At 29.1% G+C, this 20,972-nt stretch overlaps 3 protein-coding genes across 6 annotated transcripts in view; 2 read left to right on the forward strand and 1 right to left on the reverse strand.

The window, feature by feature from the left end:
- Positions 1 to 9,088, forward strand: part of LOC106677907 (protein PET100 homolog, mitochondrial) — a 70,341-nt gene extending 61,253 nt beyond the window's left edge. For 2 of the 4 annotated variants that reach the window (XM_014416115.3, XM_014416113.3), the window contains exon 2: positions 8,679 to 9,088. In XM_014416115.3, the coding sequence (XP_014271601.1) occupies positions 8,740 to 8,973 (234 nt within the window). In that variant the 5' untranslated portion in view covers positions 8,679 to 8,739 and the 3' untranslated portion in view covers positions 8,974 to 9,088. Of the gene's footprint in view, positions 1 to 6,976; positions 7,100 to 7,129; positions 7,149 to 8,678 lie in introns of those variants that run through there. The other 2 variants (XM_014416112.2, XM_014416114.3) reach the window with 2 other exon arrangements.
- LOC106677905 (probable peptidyl-tRNA hydrolase 2) lies at positions 4,396 to 6,844 on the reverse strand. Its single transcript, XM_014416111.2, has 4 exons — positions 6,705 to 6,844; positions 6,454 to 6,621; positions 6,302 to 6,387; positions 4,396 to 4,686 (listed from the first exon to the last, which is right to left on the reverse strand). Exons 1-4 carry the CDS (start codon positions 6,804 to 6,806, stop codon positions 4,485 to 4,487), a joined length of 558 nt encoding a protein of 185 aa, XP_014271597.1. The 5' UTR covers positions 6,807 to 6,844; the 3' UTR covers positions 4,396 to 4,484.
- On the forward strand, positions 7,155 to 20,717 carry LOC112209989 (uncharacterized). The gene is made up of 3 exons (XM_014416109.3): positions 7,155 to 7,298; positions 11,053 to 12,185; positions 16,715 to 20,717. The coding sequence occupies exons 2-3, from the start codon at positions 11,064 to 11,066 to the stop codon at positions 17,882 to 17,884; spliced, it is 2,292 nt and encodes a 763-aa protein (XP_014271595.1). The 5' UTR covers positions 7,155 to 7,298; positions 11,053 to 11,063; the 3' UTR covers positions 17,885 to 20,717.
- Positions 20,718 to 20,972: the final 255 nt, after the last annotated feature.

The raw sequence follows: 20,972 nt of genomic DNA on the forward strand, positions 1-20,972 counted from the left end.
CAATCGAGATAATGAATTATATTAAATTTTAATTTAATTTAATTGACTATTCCAACTCTATAATTAAAACAATATCAATCATTAAAAATAAGTAACATTTTCCATTATTACCGAATCATGAAAGTACGCTATTTCTGGAAATTTGAGGAGAAAAAATTAAGCACCAGCCTGAGAGAACTGAATTCTGAACAGGAATTAATTTTAAGCATAATAATAAATTGGAAATAAAAAATATCTTTGAATTTATGAACTGGTTAGAAAATTTATTAATATTTAAATTTTATATGTAATTACGATAGTTTGAATTAAAATTCAGGATTATTGCCAGTTCCACTGCATTTATTTTTATTCTATGGAAAATAAAGTAGCCAAGAATGAATTCCTATACAGCTAGCTATTATACAGAAAAATAAAATTTTGGAAAAAAAAAAAAAAAAAGTAAAATTTTGGAAACCTTTGGAAGTTTCTTATATTTTAATTACACTTTCTGTTATATGTTTAGTTGTACACTCATTGCAATTCTTACCTATCAAAACTACAGGTACAAGGGTAACAATTAAAATCGGACCAATCAGACAATTGTCCAGAGCACAAGTTTTTAACAGTCGGAATGACAGTAAAATCAAAGATGGACAGTCAGATTGATTATGAAGGGGTAATACCAATGGTTTTCGTGAAAATTTTGAAATCCGATCATTTTAAATTATAAGTGAAGGGAAGACTACGGTTTCCTTGTTCATATCGTTAGTTTCACTTTATTCTCGCAGACAAATACCAAAATAATGTTCAAACAAGCTTCCAGTTTATAATTAATCGAAAAAGACATCGAACAAAATCCTTACTATTATAATAAATAAATATGATTATGAGATCAACACAGTAAATAAATAAGCGTCAGTTGGAATCATGGGCCTAGGCAGGGGGGAGAGGGAGAGCAGGAGGAGCCCCGGCTCCCCCCCCCTAGATTTTTGGGACCCAAGAAAAAAAAATAGTGAACTTATTTTATAGACGATTTCTTTCTGGAATCATACTATAATTAAGAAGGTAACATTGTTGAGTTGATATCTTCACGGATCACAACCACACATTTGAAGGGATAAAATGGATACACGTCGATTCTTTGATAAAAAAAGGTAAGATTTAATGGCGCAATTATTCGTCGTATACTTATCTCTAAAAATAATAGGGGAAACGAAAACTTTTTTAGATTATATTCTTTCTATTATTACTCACAGTTTGCCATTTTAATAATCTCAGAATGTTTGGTAAAAATAAATTAAAGAAGCCAACCATCGTAGAAGAGGTGGTTAATATTTTTATAAACAATCCCAGTAGGCTGATGCTCTCATAGCAAACCTCATCAACTCTTATCTTTTTCGTATTTATTGTGTGTATTGTATGTATCCAGGTACAATAATTAAGTTTATGCTCGATTTTCAATAATTTATTGAAATTATTGAAATACACTCAAAGCACATTTAACAATAAGCAGCTTATTATACTTCGTGTTTTATTAGCGGTATTTCTAGTAGTCGTATCAAACTGAAATAATAATTTTTTAAAAAATTAAACAACTAGCCTGTGCCATTAAAAAGTCATGTTTATTTTCATGAGTGAATTTAAAACCAATAATAAATAAGCACTAATTTGTAAAATAGATAAAAGATGTGGGAGGAAAGTTAACTTCTAAAATTCAGAACATTTAGTAAAAGAAGAATTATGGAAGTTTAATAAGGCTTAAGATAAGTCGGTAGCTCAGGGAGATAGCCTTAATCAACTTTATGATTGGCAGATTTCTGTTGTCAATTATTATGACTGGATACCGAAATGAGGCGTTTCTTATGGTTGGGGGCTGTAGGAAGAATTGATGTATGATCGAAGTTAAAAGAATGACTGAGGTTTAAAGCGTGTTCAATTTAGAGACAAAAGGGTTAAATCTACCTTTTTGAAATTCTAAATCGAATTTAATCCAAATATTGTTTAATTAATATTGATTCGAAATAGATATTTCACTGTCCCATAATCAAATAAAAATGAGCAGAGGAATGGATCCAACACTCTATTGGGTGAAAAGAGAGATAAAATCTACAATTTTGACCTGATTTTTCAAAATAGGTCTGTGAAGTACCACTAGGGGCATCCCCCTTTGTTTTTTCAAAACTTGTTTCTATTACATACAATTTTTATTTACAACATGCGCTTTTATTATGATGTCTTTAATTAACAAATAAAATTGATTTAAAGATTTGTTATTTAACTATATTTATTTATATTCCATACATTTCCAATTAGGTTTATGTAATTCACCTGGTACACAGGAGCAGTCCTCCATCCTCCTCTTAGAAATCAGAAAATTTCTGGATACACCACTGGGAAGCATTCCCTGAAATTTACTCTTTTCCTAAACATTGATGTAAAACAGGCCTCTCTAAATAGCATTTATGAATAATTTTGAGCACGATCAATAATGTCTTAATACAAATTTTGTAGGATTAATTAGATCCTCAAATTTTCAAATTTTTCGGGTTTTCTAATTATCTAGGGAAGGGGAGATCCTGACCCTCTGTCATCTCATACCTGAATGTGAGTCAACTAAACTCAGAGGAAGGTAAGTCATTGAATTAGGAACTTCTCTATAAGGAAAGAAGGAAAGGGGAAGGAATTATCCTAAAGATAAGCAACCTATTCTAACCAGTATGAGGGTCGGAATTTTCATTCTATAGGGTTACCACGAAGTAAAAGTCAATGTGCCCAAAGAAATTTGTGCCTCCAAAGAATCAAGATTGCTAGGGTGATTTTTTCTTCTGACATATAGGGAGTTATTGACAGGGTACCATTCTATTCTAACACCACGGTGAAAGGTCAAGATTTCATTTAGTGAGACTACCACAGAAATAAAAGTCGACCCTCCAGGATTCGAACCACTCCAGTTACCCCTAGGTTGCAAATACCTATGCCTCAATTCCCTGAGTTACAGACAGCCCCAGGTGATGCCTCAACTCATATGGCCACAATGGTCTTAGTTCCTGCAAGAACCTAGGCCTTTCTTATCCTTTTTCCATTCTCTTCTATCCTGGACAAGCATCCAGCATATTCTAATTCTTATCCTGCCTCAACCAGCCACATCAGGCCAGGTCTTTCACTACCAAGTGAACAAGCAATAACAAATGTATTGGAAATTTCTCAAACATTTTTAACTTTTTAACAGTAATGTTAACAAGTAATGCTAACCATTAAATATTTTAGAAAATAAATTAAGAGAAAATCTGTCTGACTGACAGGTTATTAGACTACATTTATCAAGAAATCTAAGAGGATTTTTAACAAGATTTGAAGGGCCTAATAACCGCAAAACTCACATTCTCTACTTTGGAAAATTTTAGAATAACATGAACATGAAAACTTATAGTATAATTTTAATAAAAACGAGTTTTTTAAACTTATATTTTATATTTGAAAATGTTATGCTGAGTGAATAATTTATAATTACATTTTCAGAATAAAAGATGCAAGTTTAAAATTATTGTTTATTGAAATTAAAGGTTATTCAAGATATGAATACATCCTGTAATTTCTAACTTATTGATTCTCTTTGGTTTTTTTTTTGTAATAACATTTACACTGTAGATCATTTTGGGAGGCACAAACCATTTGTGCAGATTTTGAACTGTTTGTACCATAATGAACAAAGTGGTACATACCATATTAATTAATGTAGCTGATCATTGATATGTAACTGAATTTCAGTGTACAAAAGCATCATTTTATAATAATAATATCAGCTTTATTTCCATACTATACAGAACCAAAAACCTCTCTCTCCCTTGGGAGGTAAGCATTGGATTTATGAACATAAAGACTTTGCAAAATTAACACTACTTCAGCGATTAAATGTATGCATTAATTTAAAATCAAATAATAATTTTCAGATATAATTAAATAAAATATTTTCTACGCTGTTTGAACTCCTAATATAACTAACTATAAAAGATAATTTAATATGTGTTTTTTATTACATAACTCCATAGAACCCTATTCCTGGCCACAGTAGCCCAACACTTTCTCAATCTTTGCAATATCTTATCTCGCCATCTTGTAATTGGTCTTCCTCTTCATCTCTAGTGTTTTCATGTTCAGGTCTTTAGAAAAGTATCAGTTGTCTTTCATAAATAAAAAAAACTGAACCTATTCCTCAACAATTCTATATAAAAAAAGCATTCCAATCAGCCATACCTACTTACCTACAACCTAAATAATTGTTTTTTAAATAACAACTAAATAGACATATAATATTATTTTTAAGGCACCTAGTATTTGATAAATGAAAGAAATTATATTAAAAAGAATATTTACAAATTGGGTACAAATAATTCATGTATAATGAAAACAAAAAGATTACTTAATAAGAAAAATAATTTATTGATCAAGTTATACTCTGTAAAACATTGATATCAAGCCGGGTCAATTACAAAGAATGTAATTTTCTAAAGCAGCCTCAATTTTTTAGTAACTTTATCCACTTCTTCTTCTAATCCAAACAGCCCAAGAACAGTAAATGAATTCGCAGGAATTTCCGTTAATCCAGCATCTCTTACAGCATAATGAGGAATGTTATAACTAGCAGCTAGCGTTGTCAGTTCTTTCAAATGTCCTTCATTTGTACCACGAAGAACAATTTTCTTTTCCCTACGAAATAAAAAACAAGTTTGAAAATTCATCAGTAAAAATATAATTAATGAATTTCAGCACATAAAAAGTAAATAAAATATCTTTTTATTCTTTTTTTTCTTGAAAGATTTAAAAGATTAGTTCATGTTAAATTTATGTATTTATAAACTATAATCAATATGTAAGTTCTCCTTGAAACAACCAGTTAACGGTTCCCATTTTCGATGCCAGTAATTAAAGTCTCATAATTATCACATTTTATACAGTCATGAAACACTTTTGCAAATAATTTACTAACTAATAAGTATATATAAGAACCAATATAAGTAATAATACAATATTTCACAAATAACTTCCCAAAATAATGCATGTCTTTATATAGATTCATACTTTAACTTAATTTATTAACCAATAAAAATTGAATGAATAATCATGATAAATAGAGAAACATTATTTTAGGAACTTCAAATCAAAATGTATTTTGTCCTATTTTCTGACAAAATTCATTCTGTTCTTGGATGAAACTCATTTTGCAGGGAACAACAAACTTCGAAGCTTATACTTCAGTGACAAGAAGCAATATGATCCAAGATATATTACAATTTCAATGTAGAATGAATATTTCAAAAGCAAAAATGATACTAAAATTGTATCAATAAAAAATGTTATGTCAAAATAGAATTCATCAATACAGCTAACCTGTGCCAAGAAACAAACAAGATTGCTTAACTTTGGATTAAATATTCTAATTATATTCACATGATTTATGAATTTTAATTATGGGCCAAACTTGTTTCCTTTATGTACATATTCGCTGTGTTATGAGAAGTCATATATAAACCGTTTATCCAAACAATATTGAATGTTTTTACCTCAGTATACTTTACAGTCAGTTGGTCTACTTCATTCGCAGATCTGAAAATTGTAGATGGGGAGATATTCAGCCTCTCTTCAATGACAACCAACAAACCAGCAAGTAATATCATAAGGTTAAAACCTTTAAATAAATATATAGCTTTGTAGGAAACAAAAAAAAAAGTATTTTTATAAATAATGATTTTGAAAACAATTTAACTATTTTTAGGTGGATATCAATTTTTTTTTTAATTTATACAGTAGGGTATAATAATAGTAACACAACTTCTTTTTGGGTTAGAGAAAATAATTGATTATATAAGTATATGAAAATCGCATTACTTCTCGATAACATTAGTATAACACAATTAATTTTAAATAAAGAACTAAAATATATAATTTTGCAATCAAAAATTGCAGAATTCTTTGTTAGCGAAACTTGTCTAGTAAGAAAAATAATTACAGAGTTTTAGTACATCCTCTAGGAATCCCTCCTTATATTCTCCAGATTATGAATTGGCAACAGTGGGAATTTCAGCCTATATGCTACTCTTTAATCAATATCAGAAAAAAGAAGTTACTAGTTCAAAAAACAAGCTACAACAGGGGGAGTTCCTCCGTGAACATAGCGAACGAGAGTCAACAGCTGTGACCTGATCAAAGGAATAATATTAGTATAGGTAGTTTTTGAATTTCCAGCCATTGGAGCTTATTTTCTGAAATAGTACAAAAACCGAAAAAACGTATAAAGGACAACAATGGAAATAAATTATCATACCCTTCTTCTTGCCAGGAATCAAGCTTTGCACATTCTTCAGGTTTGTTCATTAAAATCTTATACAATCCCACAGCTGCATGAGCTACCTAAAACAATCAAGTTTATACTAATATGAAATTTTCCATCACAAATAAAACAGTTAACCAACAAACCTGTGCTGCTGTTTTTCCAACTCCCATTCCAAGCTCAGAGTTGATGACAAATACCATTTTAAAGCTTTCACATATGTCTTCCCAGTTATCATCACTACCGCCATCCATTAATTCCAAAGCCTGGGTAGCAGCTATTTCTAATGACTCATTATTTGTTATATTCAAAGCCTAAAAAAAACATCTATATAAGCTAATTTAATAAACCGATACGATCATCCAAAACTTCTATAATGACATAATTCTGAACGAACTTGGATGGCTATGTCTTCAGGAATGCCCATTTCCAGCAAGGAATTGAGATATTCTTGATTAACAGCAGTATTTTGGCATTCTTTATTCTGAGGATCTTCCATTTTATCATTTACTCATATAAATAGTTATTGTTCTAATTACTGGCACAGAGCATTATCGTGGGATCATAGAAAGGAGAGAATCTCTATGAAAGTTTTAAAACATCAATACTAAAATAAGTACAGAAACATCCTGTGCACACTAACTGTTTGAGTTTTGGAGGTTTTAAACTGTTACAATGTTATTACGTCTGCATCTTAATTTGTGTGCATTATATTCTTATCTTATCTGGATGAGAGTTTTATTTTTATTTTAAGTTAACAATAATTTCCCTGACTCGCAAATTTTAACCTTGGTAATTTTAAAAATATATATTTTCCTACCAGTTTTACATTTATGTGCAGGTAACTTAGGGTTATCCCATATGATTTTTGTGTTTTTGTGATTATTACTTGGGTTGGTTGTGTTCTTCTAAATATATTATTTTAATTCTTATTTCACTACAATATTTTGAAGATAAAAACAATTCAACTGTGTAAACCGGCGTAATAAAGGTAAATAAATCGTCACGATCATTTGTAACATCCAGAGTTACTGTTACTTTTAAGATTTTAACTTGCTCAGAAAGTTACTTTGCCCTCTCCGAAACAGTTAATGTCTATTTATTTATTTTTAGTTTTATGTTAATATTCATTCTATTGTTCTATGAATGCACTATAATATTTAAATTTGTTCCAATGACAAATCTTAAACTAGGTAAAGGCCCCTTAACTATTATTGAAACAATATTACTAAAAGTTCTCCTCACAAGTGTCAAGATTACTGTTTTAATATTGTGTTAGTTCCCATCTTACTTTCTCTGAAGACATATATAGCTTTTCAAGACTCACTGTTCCCGAGTTTTTTTTTTTATGTAAATATAATTTCAAATTAATATATTTTTTAAGTAGATACCAACTATAAGTATCCACTAAATGATGTTAAGTTAGTGGAAAATCATTGTGTAAAAAATTTAATAATTCAAGTTTATTATTGTTAGGTATTAGGGTTTGTTAAAATAGGATTATGTGCTAAGTTTTTGTTATTTTATATTACTTTTTTGAATTATTTTCCCTCGTATTTAAATGAGGATATTTTAATATTATCAAACCAACACTGTTTAACAATATTGTTTTCACTACCAAATAGATGATCTTCATTAATATTCTATTTTTAGAATTTTTTTTTGTTATTACAACTTTTTTAAGTTACTTGAAATATCTTAAATAAAAATTATCTGCCTGTTTTATTGTAAAATTTAACTTCTATTTATTACATGCCCACCCATAAACAATAATTTCTACTAACCTGGGTACTAATTTATTAGTTTAAATTTAATTGCCCAACTGTTATATTATTGTTCAATACACCTCTTAAACTGAAATAATACTGACATTCCTTCATTAATTTTAGAAAAGCTTAAATCTACCCCTCAGATAATTAATACATTGATGAAATTCATTATTTACTGTGTGAAGGACCCTTAACACCAAATTCAGGATTTATGAATTGTTTTGTTTTGCTCGAACGATTCCTAGTTCAGAATCACTCACTGCTTGCTCAAACCCAGAGACTGTTTGGATTGTATATTATGTGTATTATGCGAGAGAGAGTGCAGTCAAGAGAGAGAAAAACCTATATGTGGAATTTATTTTTATTGAATTACAAAATTTTGGCCTTTTACAGTACAAGTTTCTAGGAACTGAAACTTTGTAATTTAATAAAAATAAGTTTCAATGATTGGTTCTGCTCAATATTGACTATAATCTCTGAACAACTTCTGCTTATATTTATCTATGGTCAACCTTATTCTCACCATATTAGAAATTAAAAAATATTTTTATTTTATTTGGTTTGAAGGTTTAGTAGTAATTTAAATTATTTGTTTTTCTTAGGTAAACAGAATTTAGCTATATTTGTACTCTCTTAACTGTCTAAAAAAAAAAAGATTAAAAAATGGGAGGTTGGAAATTGGAAGTAGGGAAAATGGTGATTTACATGGCCTTCCCTGTTGGTTTATTTCATTATTTCAACCAACCAGAATATTTTGAAGAATGGGTTACTAAAATTAAACAGGAAACATATCCACCAGAAAGTACAAAGCATAAGAAGATGATAGAGGATGCAATTAAAGATTGGAATAAGAAAAAAGAAATAAGTCTACTTAAGGCATTAGATGAGGCTAAGTGATTTTTACTAATTTGTTGTTTAAACTGTATGTTTTGTAATTAAAATTTTTGTTTTATAATTATATACATGTATAACATTTAGTTTTTCAATGTAAATATATAATATTTTTATGATATGTACTGATTCATTTTACCTTATCTATAATATAATAATGATTAGTTCTGGATTGTATACAGAATCCTTATGTTTCTACAATTTGCATGTATTTTATAATTTATTACATTTTCATTAGTTGCTGAATGTAGAGCATAATATGGTAGTATACAAGAATCAAGAATAACAACTGGATTATTATTTAATATCAATTCTTTAATTATAACATTTTTTTTAGTTATTGAATTGTTAACTTGCAATGAATCCACCTGTGTCCACTGTATTTAATTATTGGATTATTAAATTATTAAGCGATCCAGAAAAAAAAAATTAAATGTTGCTTAACCACCTAAAAAAAAATGTACTATTATTGCATCCGATTCCCAAACAGGCCATATTTTGTTATTTTTAAGGTATATTTTTAGTAATAATTGGACACGCGATTTGTTGGTGTACCCCTTAGTTTTGTCAGTATTATCCAGTCTTCTATAATTTAGAAATTCATGCATGTACAAACTCAAAAAAATATTGAAAAACTTAAGTAAAAGTGGCCACCATTTGGTTACCAAATGAAAAAAAAAAATTGTTGAATTACCAATACATCAAAGGATGTTCTCACAAAGTGTATTTGTTTTTTTGAGGTGATTGACTACCAGTGTTGGACCACTTGATTTGCCAGTGTTGGATTAGCTCCATGGGGATAACAACTGATATTGTTTTATCTTTATCATTTTAAGTTTTAATGGTTAGTTAGTACTTCACAAACGTCAGCAAAAATTGTCTTATAGGTATTTTCCTTGATATAAAATTAATGGATATCTATTATGTTTTCACTTTTCTTCTGTGTTAGATGAACCGTTAATTGGGGAAGGTTTTAGAATATATAGCATCACGATAATAATCGGAACAGAGCATTAACCATTTAGATATTGTCGTTCATTGAGGCTTTAGGGCCTAAAACCCAGAGGTCATCAACGCCCATAATTTAACCATTTATTATGTGCTCGTTATCTTTCCATTGCAATTCCCATGAAGCTGAAATTTTAAAAAGTGGTTCTTCTACAGCTATGGATATGCAACAAGGCTAGGTTTGAAAAAATGCCTGTTATAAATGGATAGCTTGAAAATTATATATTTTCTGGTACTCAATCACTCCTCATGGGAAATGTAATTAAATTCTCAACCAGACAAACAAAAACCAAGTCTTGATTGGACCAATATTTACATTTACAGTGAATTATAATTTGGGAAAACGATAGAATATTCTGTGTAAGTTGACATGGGAATCCTTATTATTTTTATCTATCAATACCAGAGGTATGCAGCTCACGCAAGTCTTTAGACTTCTAAGCCAGAAATGAAACCAAATGTAGTTCACCCCCATTTCCATCTGCAGAAGTAGCACTGGAAAATATTTAAATATTGTATTGGTTAATGGTGCATTTTGAGTCAATTTTATTGTATATTTACCTGTTCAAACCATTCAGCTAGAACCTAAAAATCAAATCATTAGTAAAATAGTCTTAAGTAATTAATATGTCATCATAGAAATATTTGTTGCCGGACCCTTCTACAGTCCACCTATGGTATGCATTATACTATTATATAATGCTTATAAACATTGTTCAGAGTTACCGATGTGATGAGAAAAACTTCATGTGTCTTTGATAGATCATTTGTCTATTTTTAATGCTTTATTTATGCAGTAAGACTTACGTCGACTTTAAAAAAAAACTTTTTCTCTTGGGCAATTTACAGACACTTTTGATCAAGGTAAATTTTTTTAAAGTGATTATTCAATTTGTTTTATACATACACTTCAGATTTTAATCAGTTAATTAAATGTACTTTGTTATGTACTCATCATTTTCATGAAAAGAAACTGTTATAATATAATAAGGATGAAACCACAGAGTACAGCTAGTAGTAACATAAAGGTTATTTTACTGTTTCTACTAGTCATTTTTTTTTTTTTCAACTTTACAGGATATAGGTTAATGGCTACTGAAAATGATCTTTCAACTACAAAACACATTATCGATGAAAATCAGTACAACTATCTTAAGGAAACTTTTTGGGAATTGATGGAGAATGGATATACTACTGACATCAAAGTAATAACTGATAAAGATGTCAGTTTTGAGAAGAAAGTTCATGGTATTATTCTTCAATGTTTTTGTGAATTGTCAGAGTGTGAAAAAGATACAGAAAACTGTAACAAATTTGAGAAAACCATGTTGTTACATCACGCAGTAGATATGATAGAATGTGTTTTAACTCTTTTATATATTGGAAAATGTATAGTTCCAGTTACAGCTTTGCCACAATTTATGGATTTAGCAAATTCATTGAAGATATCACAAATTTCGGTTTACGATGAAAGAGGTTCTGATTACTTTATTTATCTGATGCATCACAAACAAAAATTACTCAATTACCTATGTCACATTAGAAAAAATGATATTAATTGTGATTTGAATATAGTGGCTATGGAAATGAAATGTTTACCTGTTCACAGTAGCATCATGGCAGTCTATAGCAAAAGGTTTCTTCACTGCTTTAAAAATAGAATTAAGGAAACCAATCCAGTTTTATTATTCCTTCCATTGAATGAAAAAATTATAGCCCTAACATTGGAACTAAGTTACTTTGGTCAAGTTACTTTTGCAGAATCTACTTCCCATGAACTAACTGAAGTAGCCAATTTATTAGGAATGGAAAGATTTTTAGAAAAATGTAAACTTTCAAGAAAGAGACGTAATTGGAATGAAGAAAATGATTTTAGATTAGTTAAACCTCCGGGAAATTCAAAGCCTGATATTATTGATAAAATTAAGAAAACTAATTCACAACATTATGTCTATATATGGACTGAAAATAGATGTTATATTTTTCCTTTCCTATGTATTCAGTTACTGAATTTTCTTAGTACTTGTAATGATGTAAAAGAAAATCAATTTGATATCATTGTGTTTTTAAAGAATATCTCTAACTCCACAATTAAGAAGTTTATATCATCACTTTATACCTGGGAATTTAAAAATGAAATAAAGTTATTGATCGATTTATTTGGTCTTAAATGGCCTACAGCTGAAGATGTTCCTTTGCCAAAATGTGATGTAAGTAGTTTCATTAAAATAAGACTATAAATTATATTAACACTAAATAAATAATTTTCCAAAACAAAGTTAACTTACTAATCTGTCAGCATTTCACAAAATTCAAACACCTTGGGACTAATGACATTGCTTGTCCAACTAATTCTTAATGGAGCCGGTGAGAATGAAAATGGTATTAATTACTTTTCTTTGTGCTGACCACACCCCCAATCATCTTCTCCAATTAACTAAATGAGATATGTGTAATATACATATATAATTTAAGTACATTTATTAAACATTTGATTTACCACAACAAATGGAAAGTGACTTACCAGTTGTTCTCACAAACCCAATTGAAGGTATGTTTTTGCATTTTCATAATTCACCATCATTTACTGTTATGTGCTTTTAAATTTTGTATTATTTTTTTTTAGTTTAAAGTTTTAAATCATTATTGGTCCCACAATAAATTATCATAGCATCTCGTAATGTCTTTAATCATCTAGAGATACTTAAGCACCTTGTATATTTTGTCTTTCCATTGCATCAGACGACTGCAGATACTCACTGAATATCAATATAATTTGTTTCTTATAAAATGACTTATTTTTCTAAATTCAATATATTAATCAATATTTATTATTTATTGTGTTCGTAAGCTTTTTCTACTGTAATAGAAATGCTAAAATAAAATAATGTTATATAACTCAACATTTAGTAAAAAAAAAAAAAAAATGGTTCCATGCTGTTACAAACTGAATTGTGCAAATCAGTTCTATATCGCATTTATATTCTGTTATATAAAAGGTAGTATAAAATGCATCTATAGAAATGTTTCTACAATTTAAAACTGTTTAATATTTTTACTGTAATTGAGCTTGATTCCACCATGGCTTAAGAGGAAACAACCCGTTAGTAGTAGTTATAATTACATACCAAAATAAAACAATTAGTATTTAAAAATATTATTTTATTTAAGCTAGATTTCATCTTTTGAGCAACTCTAACCTTGGGTGGATAGCTGAGTTGGGCAAAAAATAATTATAATTACTTTCTAATCACTGTGTAATTTGAAACTAGGAAATTAAATCACAATTTTGATTGTATCATCTTCTTTATGCTCCACTGTAATTGTAATAATTGTCCAAAACTGCAATTAAAAGTTTAAAAAAGTAATTTCAACAACTGTTCAACCTTTACCTTTGAACAGGTAGTTGGTCCTGACTTGTTCTTTGCTCATTTATTATCATTTTATATCATTATTATTTTTTTATTTATAATTATTCTTTCAAGACGTTTATTTAATCTCTATTTTTTTTTTTTTTTTTTTTGTTCGTCTCCTGCTCTTATTTAATTGTATATTTTACGTATTTTTCAAAAATTTTTAAATGTAATTTTTACTCTAACCATTGTTACTTATTATATTATTCTTATCATTGTTTATTCAATTTTATTTTATTTTGATACTATTTTACGTCTTCCTTCCTTTTATTTATATGTAATTTCTTATCGCTTTATTTTTACATAATATTTATCCTAGCTTAAATTGGCTTATTGTATCTTATTGTTGTAATATTCTCAGTTTTTTTTTGTATCTTTTTAGCCCTGAAAAGGGGAGCGAAACGTCAGAAAATAAATAGTTTCTCTTTTGACCACACCCCTGACCATCTTCTTATATATAATTTCAACTACATTTTACTGTAATTAGTAACTAAAATTACTTTTTGCCCAATGCTGGTAGATACGTTTCTCCAAGAGGAGTCATGGCTCTCCCTTGTAACTGCTTGATGCTGGAAAATTTCTGGGAAAAAAAATCAAAAACTTATGTTAAAGTAGCTACATTATCTAATAGTCCACTGAACAAAATAAGAAAAAAAACTTTGTTTAAATAATTAGAATTTTTTAAATTTTATCTATTTTAGTCTCAAAACATTTTTGGTCTACTTATAAGTCTGACGTTTCGAACAAAAATGGATACAATTTTATTTATTTAAACATAATTAGCCAGTCTCAAGAAAGTTTAAGATTATAAATAAAAAAATTTAAAAAAAGTAGCGATATTTAGAGTTTTTGTAGACTGTATGACAAGGGTTTGTGATGGCATTAAGGATAGATTTAAATTTGAAATTTTGAAAATTTCTTACTACAAGTCATATTCTCCACTTCAGAAAATTGTATAGTAAACTTGAAAAATCTCTGATTATTTTTTTTTTTAATTTTATGTGTGACTTTATTCAATTTTCAAAAGAAAAAAGTACAAGTTTAAAAATTTCTATTAATGTATATAAAATTTGCTGAAGTGGAGAATGTGAGTTTTCTAGTTAAACCTTTCAATCAATTGAAAACTTTAAGATTTGGGAAATGATAATTATTCAATAAATATTAATATTTTTGTCAGTTTATTATAGAAACTATTAATTGATGTTTGATCTAGTGTGAAATTGCTTAACCCACTGCATGAAATAAGCTGTGTCTTCACATAAATTAGGTTTTTAAGGAAGGTCACCCATTATAATTGACTCGCTGAACTTGAATATTGATACCAAACACTAGACTCAAAAAATATACCAGAATATAATCATTTATTCCATTTACCATGTACAAAGTTCTATTTTGTGACATAACCCGCTGGAGATTCTTGTTTGCCTACATTTTCTTCATATGCAAAGAATATTGTTTATTGGATTTAATATGTATGTATTCCAGCATAATCAAGTAGGGCCAATTATGTTTAACATCAAATGTGATTACAAATAGATTGCTTGTACTTCCATAGAAGTGTTGAGTCCTGATTGGATATCATCCAAAAAATATATTAATAACAAATAATTTTAAATATTTATTAGTTAGTTATGAGATTAAGTATTACATATTGAATCCATTACTCTTATTTTTAATAATAAATTAGTGAAAACTAAGAGTTCATAACAAACTAACAGTTTATTATTACCACAATTATACAAATAATTTTTTTGCACAGTAAGTTTAGAAATTTTTGTTATTAATTTGGTTGTGAGATTACTTCAATTTTAAAAATTAATGAGAAATAATACTCTTTATTATGATAATCAGACAATTTACGCACTAAAAATTATTAAATATATTTTTTCTCTGAAAAACTAAGTGTGATTAATTATTTTACCCACTGTATTACAACAGAATTTATATAAGAGGGACATAATATCGCTGATTTGCTTGAATAGAAGCACATCTGATAAAAAAGCTATAATTGTATTTAGAAATGAACGTTTTCCAAAGATAGTATTGTCCCCTTACTTTGTTTACATAGGCTACATACTGTATCAAAGGCCACTTGGTTTTATAAATGGAATACATCAAATACAGAGTTAAAAAAAGAACTTTTTTGTCATCTGTGACACTAATATAGCAATGCATCGATATTTTCCTAAAACATGTTTTCTGATTATCATGCCATTTTATTAACCATGATTTCATTTAAAACATCGGATAATAATGAGTTGTCAATTTAATATATAAACACATTATGCAACGTTGTTATCCAACACTGATACTATCTGCAGAAAACCTATTATCGGTATAGGTCAACCTTGCGCGACCTAACTGCTCAGACGTGAGTCACTTAGGTATTCAGCCAAAATTTGGTCGCGCATTAATTTGTAATAATTGTGAAACACGTGTATATCCATTTATTACATCGCTGTATTAAGAAATCTATTATTTGAATCAATAAATAGTACTATAGAATTTTCTGATCCACTAAAAGTTAACGTCTGATACGTAGCATCTATTGATGGTTTAAGAATCAATCTCCTAAGGAGGTTGTAATTGTAATATACATTAGTGAACTAGAACACTTTAGCTCTAATTTTTATAATGTGTAATGTATTAATATTGTACTCTTCCTTCTTTGGATTTCTACACCTTCCTTCACCTTTTTTCCTTTCACTAGAATTTACTTGTAGAATTGGCTACACCTTTGACTGTGAGCGAATATGTTACAGAGTACTATCCGTTTCTGCAAGAGCCCAAAGCTGGACTTGCCAACCCCTTGGTTACTGCCGTAAATAAAAACTTACAGGGTGGATTTTCCATATGGTGGGGATTTACAGCGAATACCTGTAAAACTGGTCGATCTTGTTATCTATTCACCTCTTCTCCAGCACACCTCATCTATTCACCTCTTCTCCAGCACACCTCATCTATTGAATATTGTCGAGGCCCTGTGATGTAAAGTACATCACCTCTTCAATCTGTGCCATGACTTTCTAAACAGTACCTCGGCAATAAAGTTCAAAATATCAGAAACTATTAGACCTATAGACGCTTATTAGCACTCGATATGAAGTTAATTAAATTCGTTTTTAAGTTGTTAGTAAGAATCATCTTCGAACGTAGATCAATTTTCAAAACATTTCTGAAATTAAAGTAAAAAATTGTATACTTTTTCTAATTACAATATAAATACTTTCAACCTATTAATTATGTGATAATCCTAAGAAAATATTATAAAATTTAAATATTATTAATGCATATACACAAGTGTCTAATACACAATGGTATTACAGGTTTACAGCGAAGTACCTCTTACCACTTTGTATGCTAATAATCTGGATGACTTTCAATCCATTTGCCATAAGGTTTTCAAAGAGGAATGCAGCAAGGGCGAAAAGATTATTCAGTTATTCACATGTCAAATTTGTGGAGGAGAATTTCTTAGTTGGAGAGCGTTTAAAATTCACGGTAAGGAACATCGCATCGATGGATATCTATGCGAAGAGTGTGGACAATTTGTACGTCCTAACATATTCTTTGACCACGCTGCACGTCATAAAGCTCTGCGAAATAATGAATGTGAACATTGTTTGAAGCAGTTTCCAAACGCTTACAGACTGAAGCAACATCATCAGTTTTCCAGTTGTATACTAGAGAAGTGCACAATATGTAATAAGCGTGTCAGGAAGTTAAAAATAAAGGAACACATAGCTAAACACAACTTGAATTTCCAATGTGTGCATTGCAAACAAAACTTTTCATCAAGTAAATGGCTCGAAAGACATATGATAAAGCTAAAATTCCAGAAGCCTGTAGAGTGTGTAAAATGTAAAAAAAAATTTGTTTATAGATGCCATCTAAAAGAACACTTTTATAAAGAACACCACCCTGTCAAATGTTCAATATGCTTCGAATCTTTCAGATCGACAGGGATGCTAAATAGACATTTCATGATAAAGCATACGACTAAGCGAATAACATGCTGTGTTTGTGATAAGATATTTACTTCATTTGCAACATTGAAAGTTCACGAACGCTTTCATAATGGTGAAGAGCCATTTGAATGCAGGTTTTGTGACGAAACCTTTCGTCGTTTTGATACAATGCAATATCATATTCAACATATGCACGAAAAGAGGAAATATATTTGTCCTGTTTGTAAAAATGATTATAGCTCTAGAAAATATTTTTTAGAGCATGGGTGGATAAATCATCAGAAATCATTTGATCCTGACCTCTGTATAGTGAAAGAAAGTGATATCCTCCCTATGAAATTTACTGTAAAACCAAACAATGACACCGACAGAATTGATGACAAAATAAATCTTCAAAATGATGTAGATTATCAAAAATGGTTGGCTAATAAAAATATAATAACTTATAGTTGTCCTATTTGTAGAGCAACATTTACTTCAAACTTCATTGCTCTTATGTTTCACTTAGATACCCATTTAGATGAATAAATTATAAATAAGGAATTAGTAAATGTGATTTTATTATGAATAAATTTATTGAAATCTCATAAAGGTAGATGGAATCACAGTTCAGTATGATATAGCTCATTCGAAGCCCCCAAGCCAATACACATTCAGTCGTGTTATTTAATGGGTTCAATAACACTTCTCCAACATTTCTCATATCTTAGTTACACCTAATTACCTCCTTCCTAATAATGCTTAATGCATGTAATTCATAATAATCCTCTTTCATATGTGTCCCTTAGCGCTCTCTTTCCTCTTTTTACATAACTACCTTACCTAAAACTCCCCCATTCGTTATCATTTCCAAACAAGTCCTAATGAAAGCCTGTAATTTGGATTGAAATATTCATTTTCAATAATTTTTTTTAAATTATTATTTTGAGTTCCATTTGATCCGTACCATCCTATTATCAACTGTAATGAATTGTTTTCTTCGATATATTTTCGTAATACCCAGAATTAGTTATAATTCACTATCCTACGCCGAGTGGAAGAGGTTTTCTATCACCCCAATTGTAGTTAAAATCCGACATTCTCTTTTACAATATATGCAAACTCTCTGTCCTTCCTATCTTTGCAAAATTTTTCATAAAATATCTGCATTTGACAGATTCTATATTTTGGATGCTTCATTGTGGAATTTTATTCCACCTACAGTACGCAATGAGCACTTTCTTTCCACCCTTAAATCCCATCTCCTATTTGTCCATTTATTTTGTTCCGTTCAGAGTCAATGAAAATCATGATTAAATTTCATTTCTGTTTCAGTTTTAAAACTAATATGAAAAATATTTTTGATAGGTTATTACGTTAAGAGAAACTGCTTCATTTTTAATTTTAATAAGTACAGTACAGAAAAAAATTTCAAAGATAAACTAATGAAATACAAAGTATTTAATCAATATAAAAACAGGTAGTTGTAATGAGTGTGAGGTAATGTAGCCTTGATCTGAAAGAAAGTCCCCGGTCATTGTTATTTTACATAACCAGCAGCTTATAACGGAATCCAGCTGCATATCAGTTTCAGGAATTGGCCTAGGTGCTTCAAGGCTGGAGGACATATACTGTCTATCCTGATTAACCATGGAATTGTGTGGTATAGTTGGCGTAGATAATCCTCATGAAAAAAAAGTTTTAAAACCAATAAAAAATATCACAACGAATATTGCTGCTTAGCTTTGATAGTTGCACAACTTAAAAAAAAAAATTACAATTTTATTTTGAATTGAACATATTCCAAATATAATACCATAGATTGGAGTTACTTTCTCAACTGATATTCCTATAGACTGTCCCTATTAGAATTGTCATAAAGGAACCCTAATCAACAGTATAATCATTGGAATTTGTGAAATACACAAAAAAATAGCCTATTTTTGTTAGATCTGTCACTATTTAAAAGCAAAGTTTCGATATGCAGTTAAATCTACAAATTAATTTACTATTAGAACAAGAAATAAATTGTGGTTGTTCGTAATAGATTTACAAAATGATTACCATTTTTGAAATTTTTTTTTTACTATCCCAGAATAGGAAGGAAAATCAACATTATTGGACTAGACAAATGGTTACAAGTGACTGGAGAATGCAAAAGTTTTATAAAATAAAGTTGTATGACTGGGTATTATTCTTACATATCTATATAGGCGATTATAAAAGAATTCATTTCCTGGCATAAAATGTCCAGTGAGTGAACCATCTCCGAAAAATTCCCAATTTTTAATGTGGTTTCTTGGAATCATAAAGAACAGTGTACAACACAGAATAGGGGTATTCATAATGTGCCAAATGTAAAATGTTTTACCATGTTAAATGTTATAAGTATAGGATTGTAAGCAGCCCTATTTAAAGTCATGTTAAATGTTAAATTTAAATTAAACGGTGACAAAAGCTGGTCTGTTGCGTGACGTCATTCTCCATTAAACGGACCTAGTAACAGACTCTGAATCATGTTATATCGTTTTAACACGGTAAAAGAAGGAAATGTTTCTCCATTTAACACGCTTTAACATGTTAACCTGAAGATCATGAATACCCCCTAATAGAGATCTAATCACTTTTTAGAGCTTGGTTCAAATTTTAAAGCGAGGAAAAAGAGTTTAGCTGCCAACCTTAGATGGAATGCCAAATTTTTCCTGAAAACAGACAAATGCAACCGAACGGTAGTGACCTACCAATCTGAATTCTAAAAGTTTATGAAAAAAATATATTTAATTAAATTAAAAAAATGTTTCTAATATGAATAACAAAAGCTAATGAAAATTGTTAATTATATTATTCAAAGTTTTGAATTTGAAGATCATTTTTCTTACAAGGGAATAGCAGATAATTACTTGTATTGTCGATTGGAAGAAGTCCGGGTGGCGGTCAATAAAGGTATCAAAATATTAAAAGAAAACTATTTATTGTTAACCAACGTTTATCTTCTTCCAATATTAGTATTTTCCATTCTCGTACAGAATTATTACTTTGGTTTCATGAAATTTTCTTCTGTAGGTTCATAAATTGAAAATATCAATAGAAGTAGGGTAATGAGAAATTTTCCAGTGATAAAGTTTCGAATAAGTTATTGGTTTACCAACTCCATTTAAAATAATCATTAATTTATTTCTGACTTCATTCATGGCAACATATTCTTTTGATGGAATACTCCCGTATCACTAAAGTTGACATTTCTATTTTTAGAAACATCCCTACTGACATAAAGGATGATGTTCATAACTAATAGTGAAATACATGAAGATCTTATGCGAATTGTGAATTTTTTTTTGAGAAATAATTTTTATTTTGTAAAAAGGATCAAAAATAATAAAAACGAAGTCCTTATTGAAGAACCTATGAAATTTTTAAAATATTTTATTCTTTTTTTTTTAACGAGGTTTTTCAAAACTTCGGATTAAATCGATAACATGCAGTTTAGCCATTTTTTTTCAATCCAAAGATTTAAGTTTAAACTCGGTATACAACTTTTACATTATATTATCTTATAACTTATATTAACATAATAATTGTACTTGAATCATTTTTTCAATTATGTAACTCTATTTACATTGTTCTAATTCTGCATCGA

This window comes from Halyomorpha halys, unplaced genomic scaffold (assembly GCF_000696795.3).
Source record: "Halyomorpha halys isolate HHAL.00 unplaced genomic scaffold, Hhal_1.1 Scaffold111.1, whole genome shotgun sequence".
NCBI lineage: Eukaryota > Metazoa > Arthropoda > Insecta > Hemiptera > Pentatomidae > Halyomorpha > Halyomorpha halys.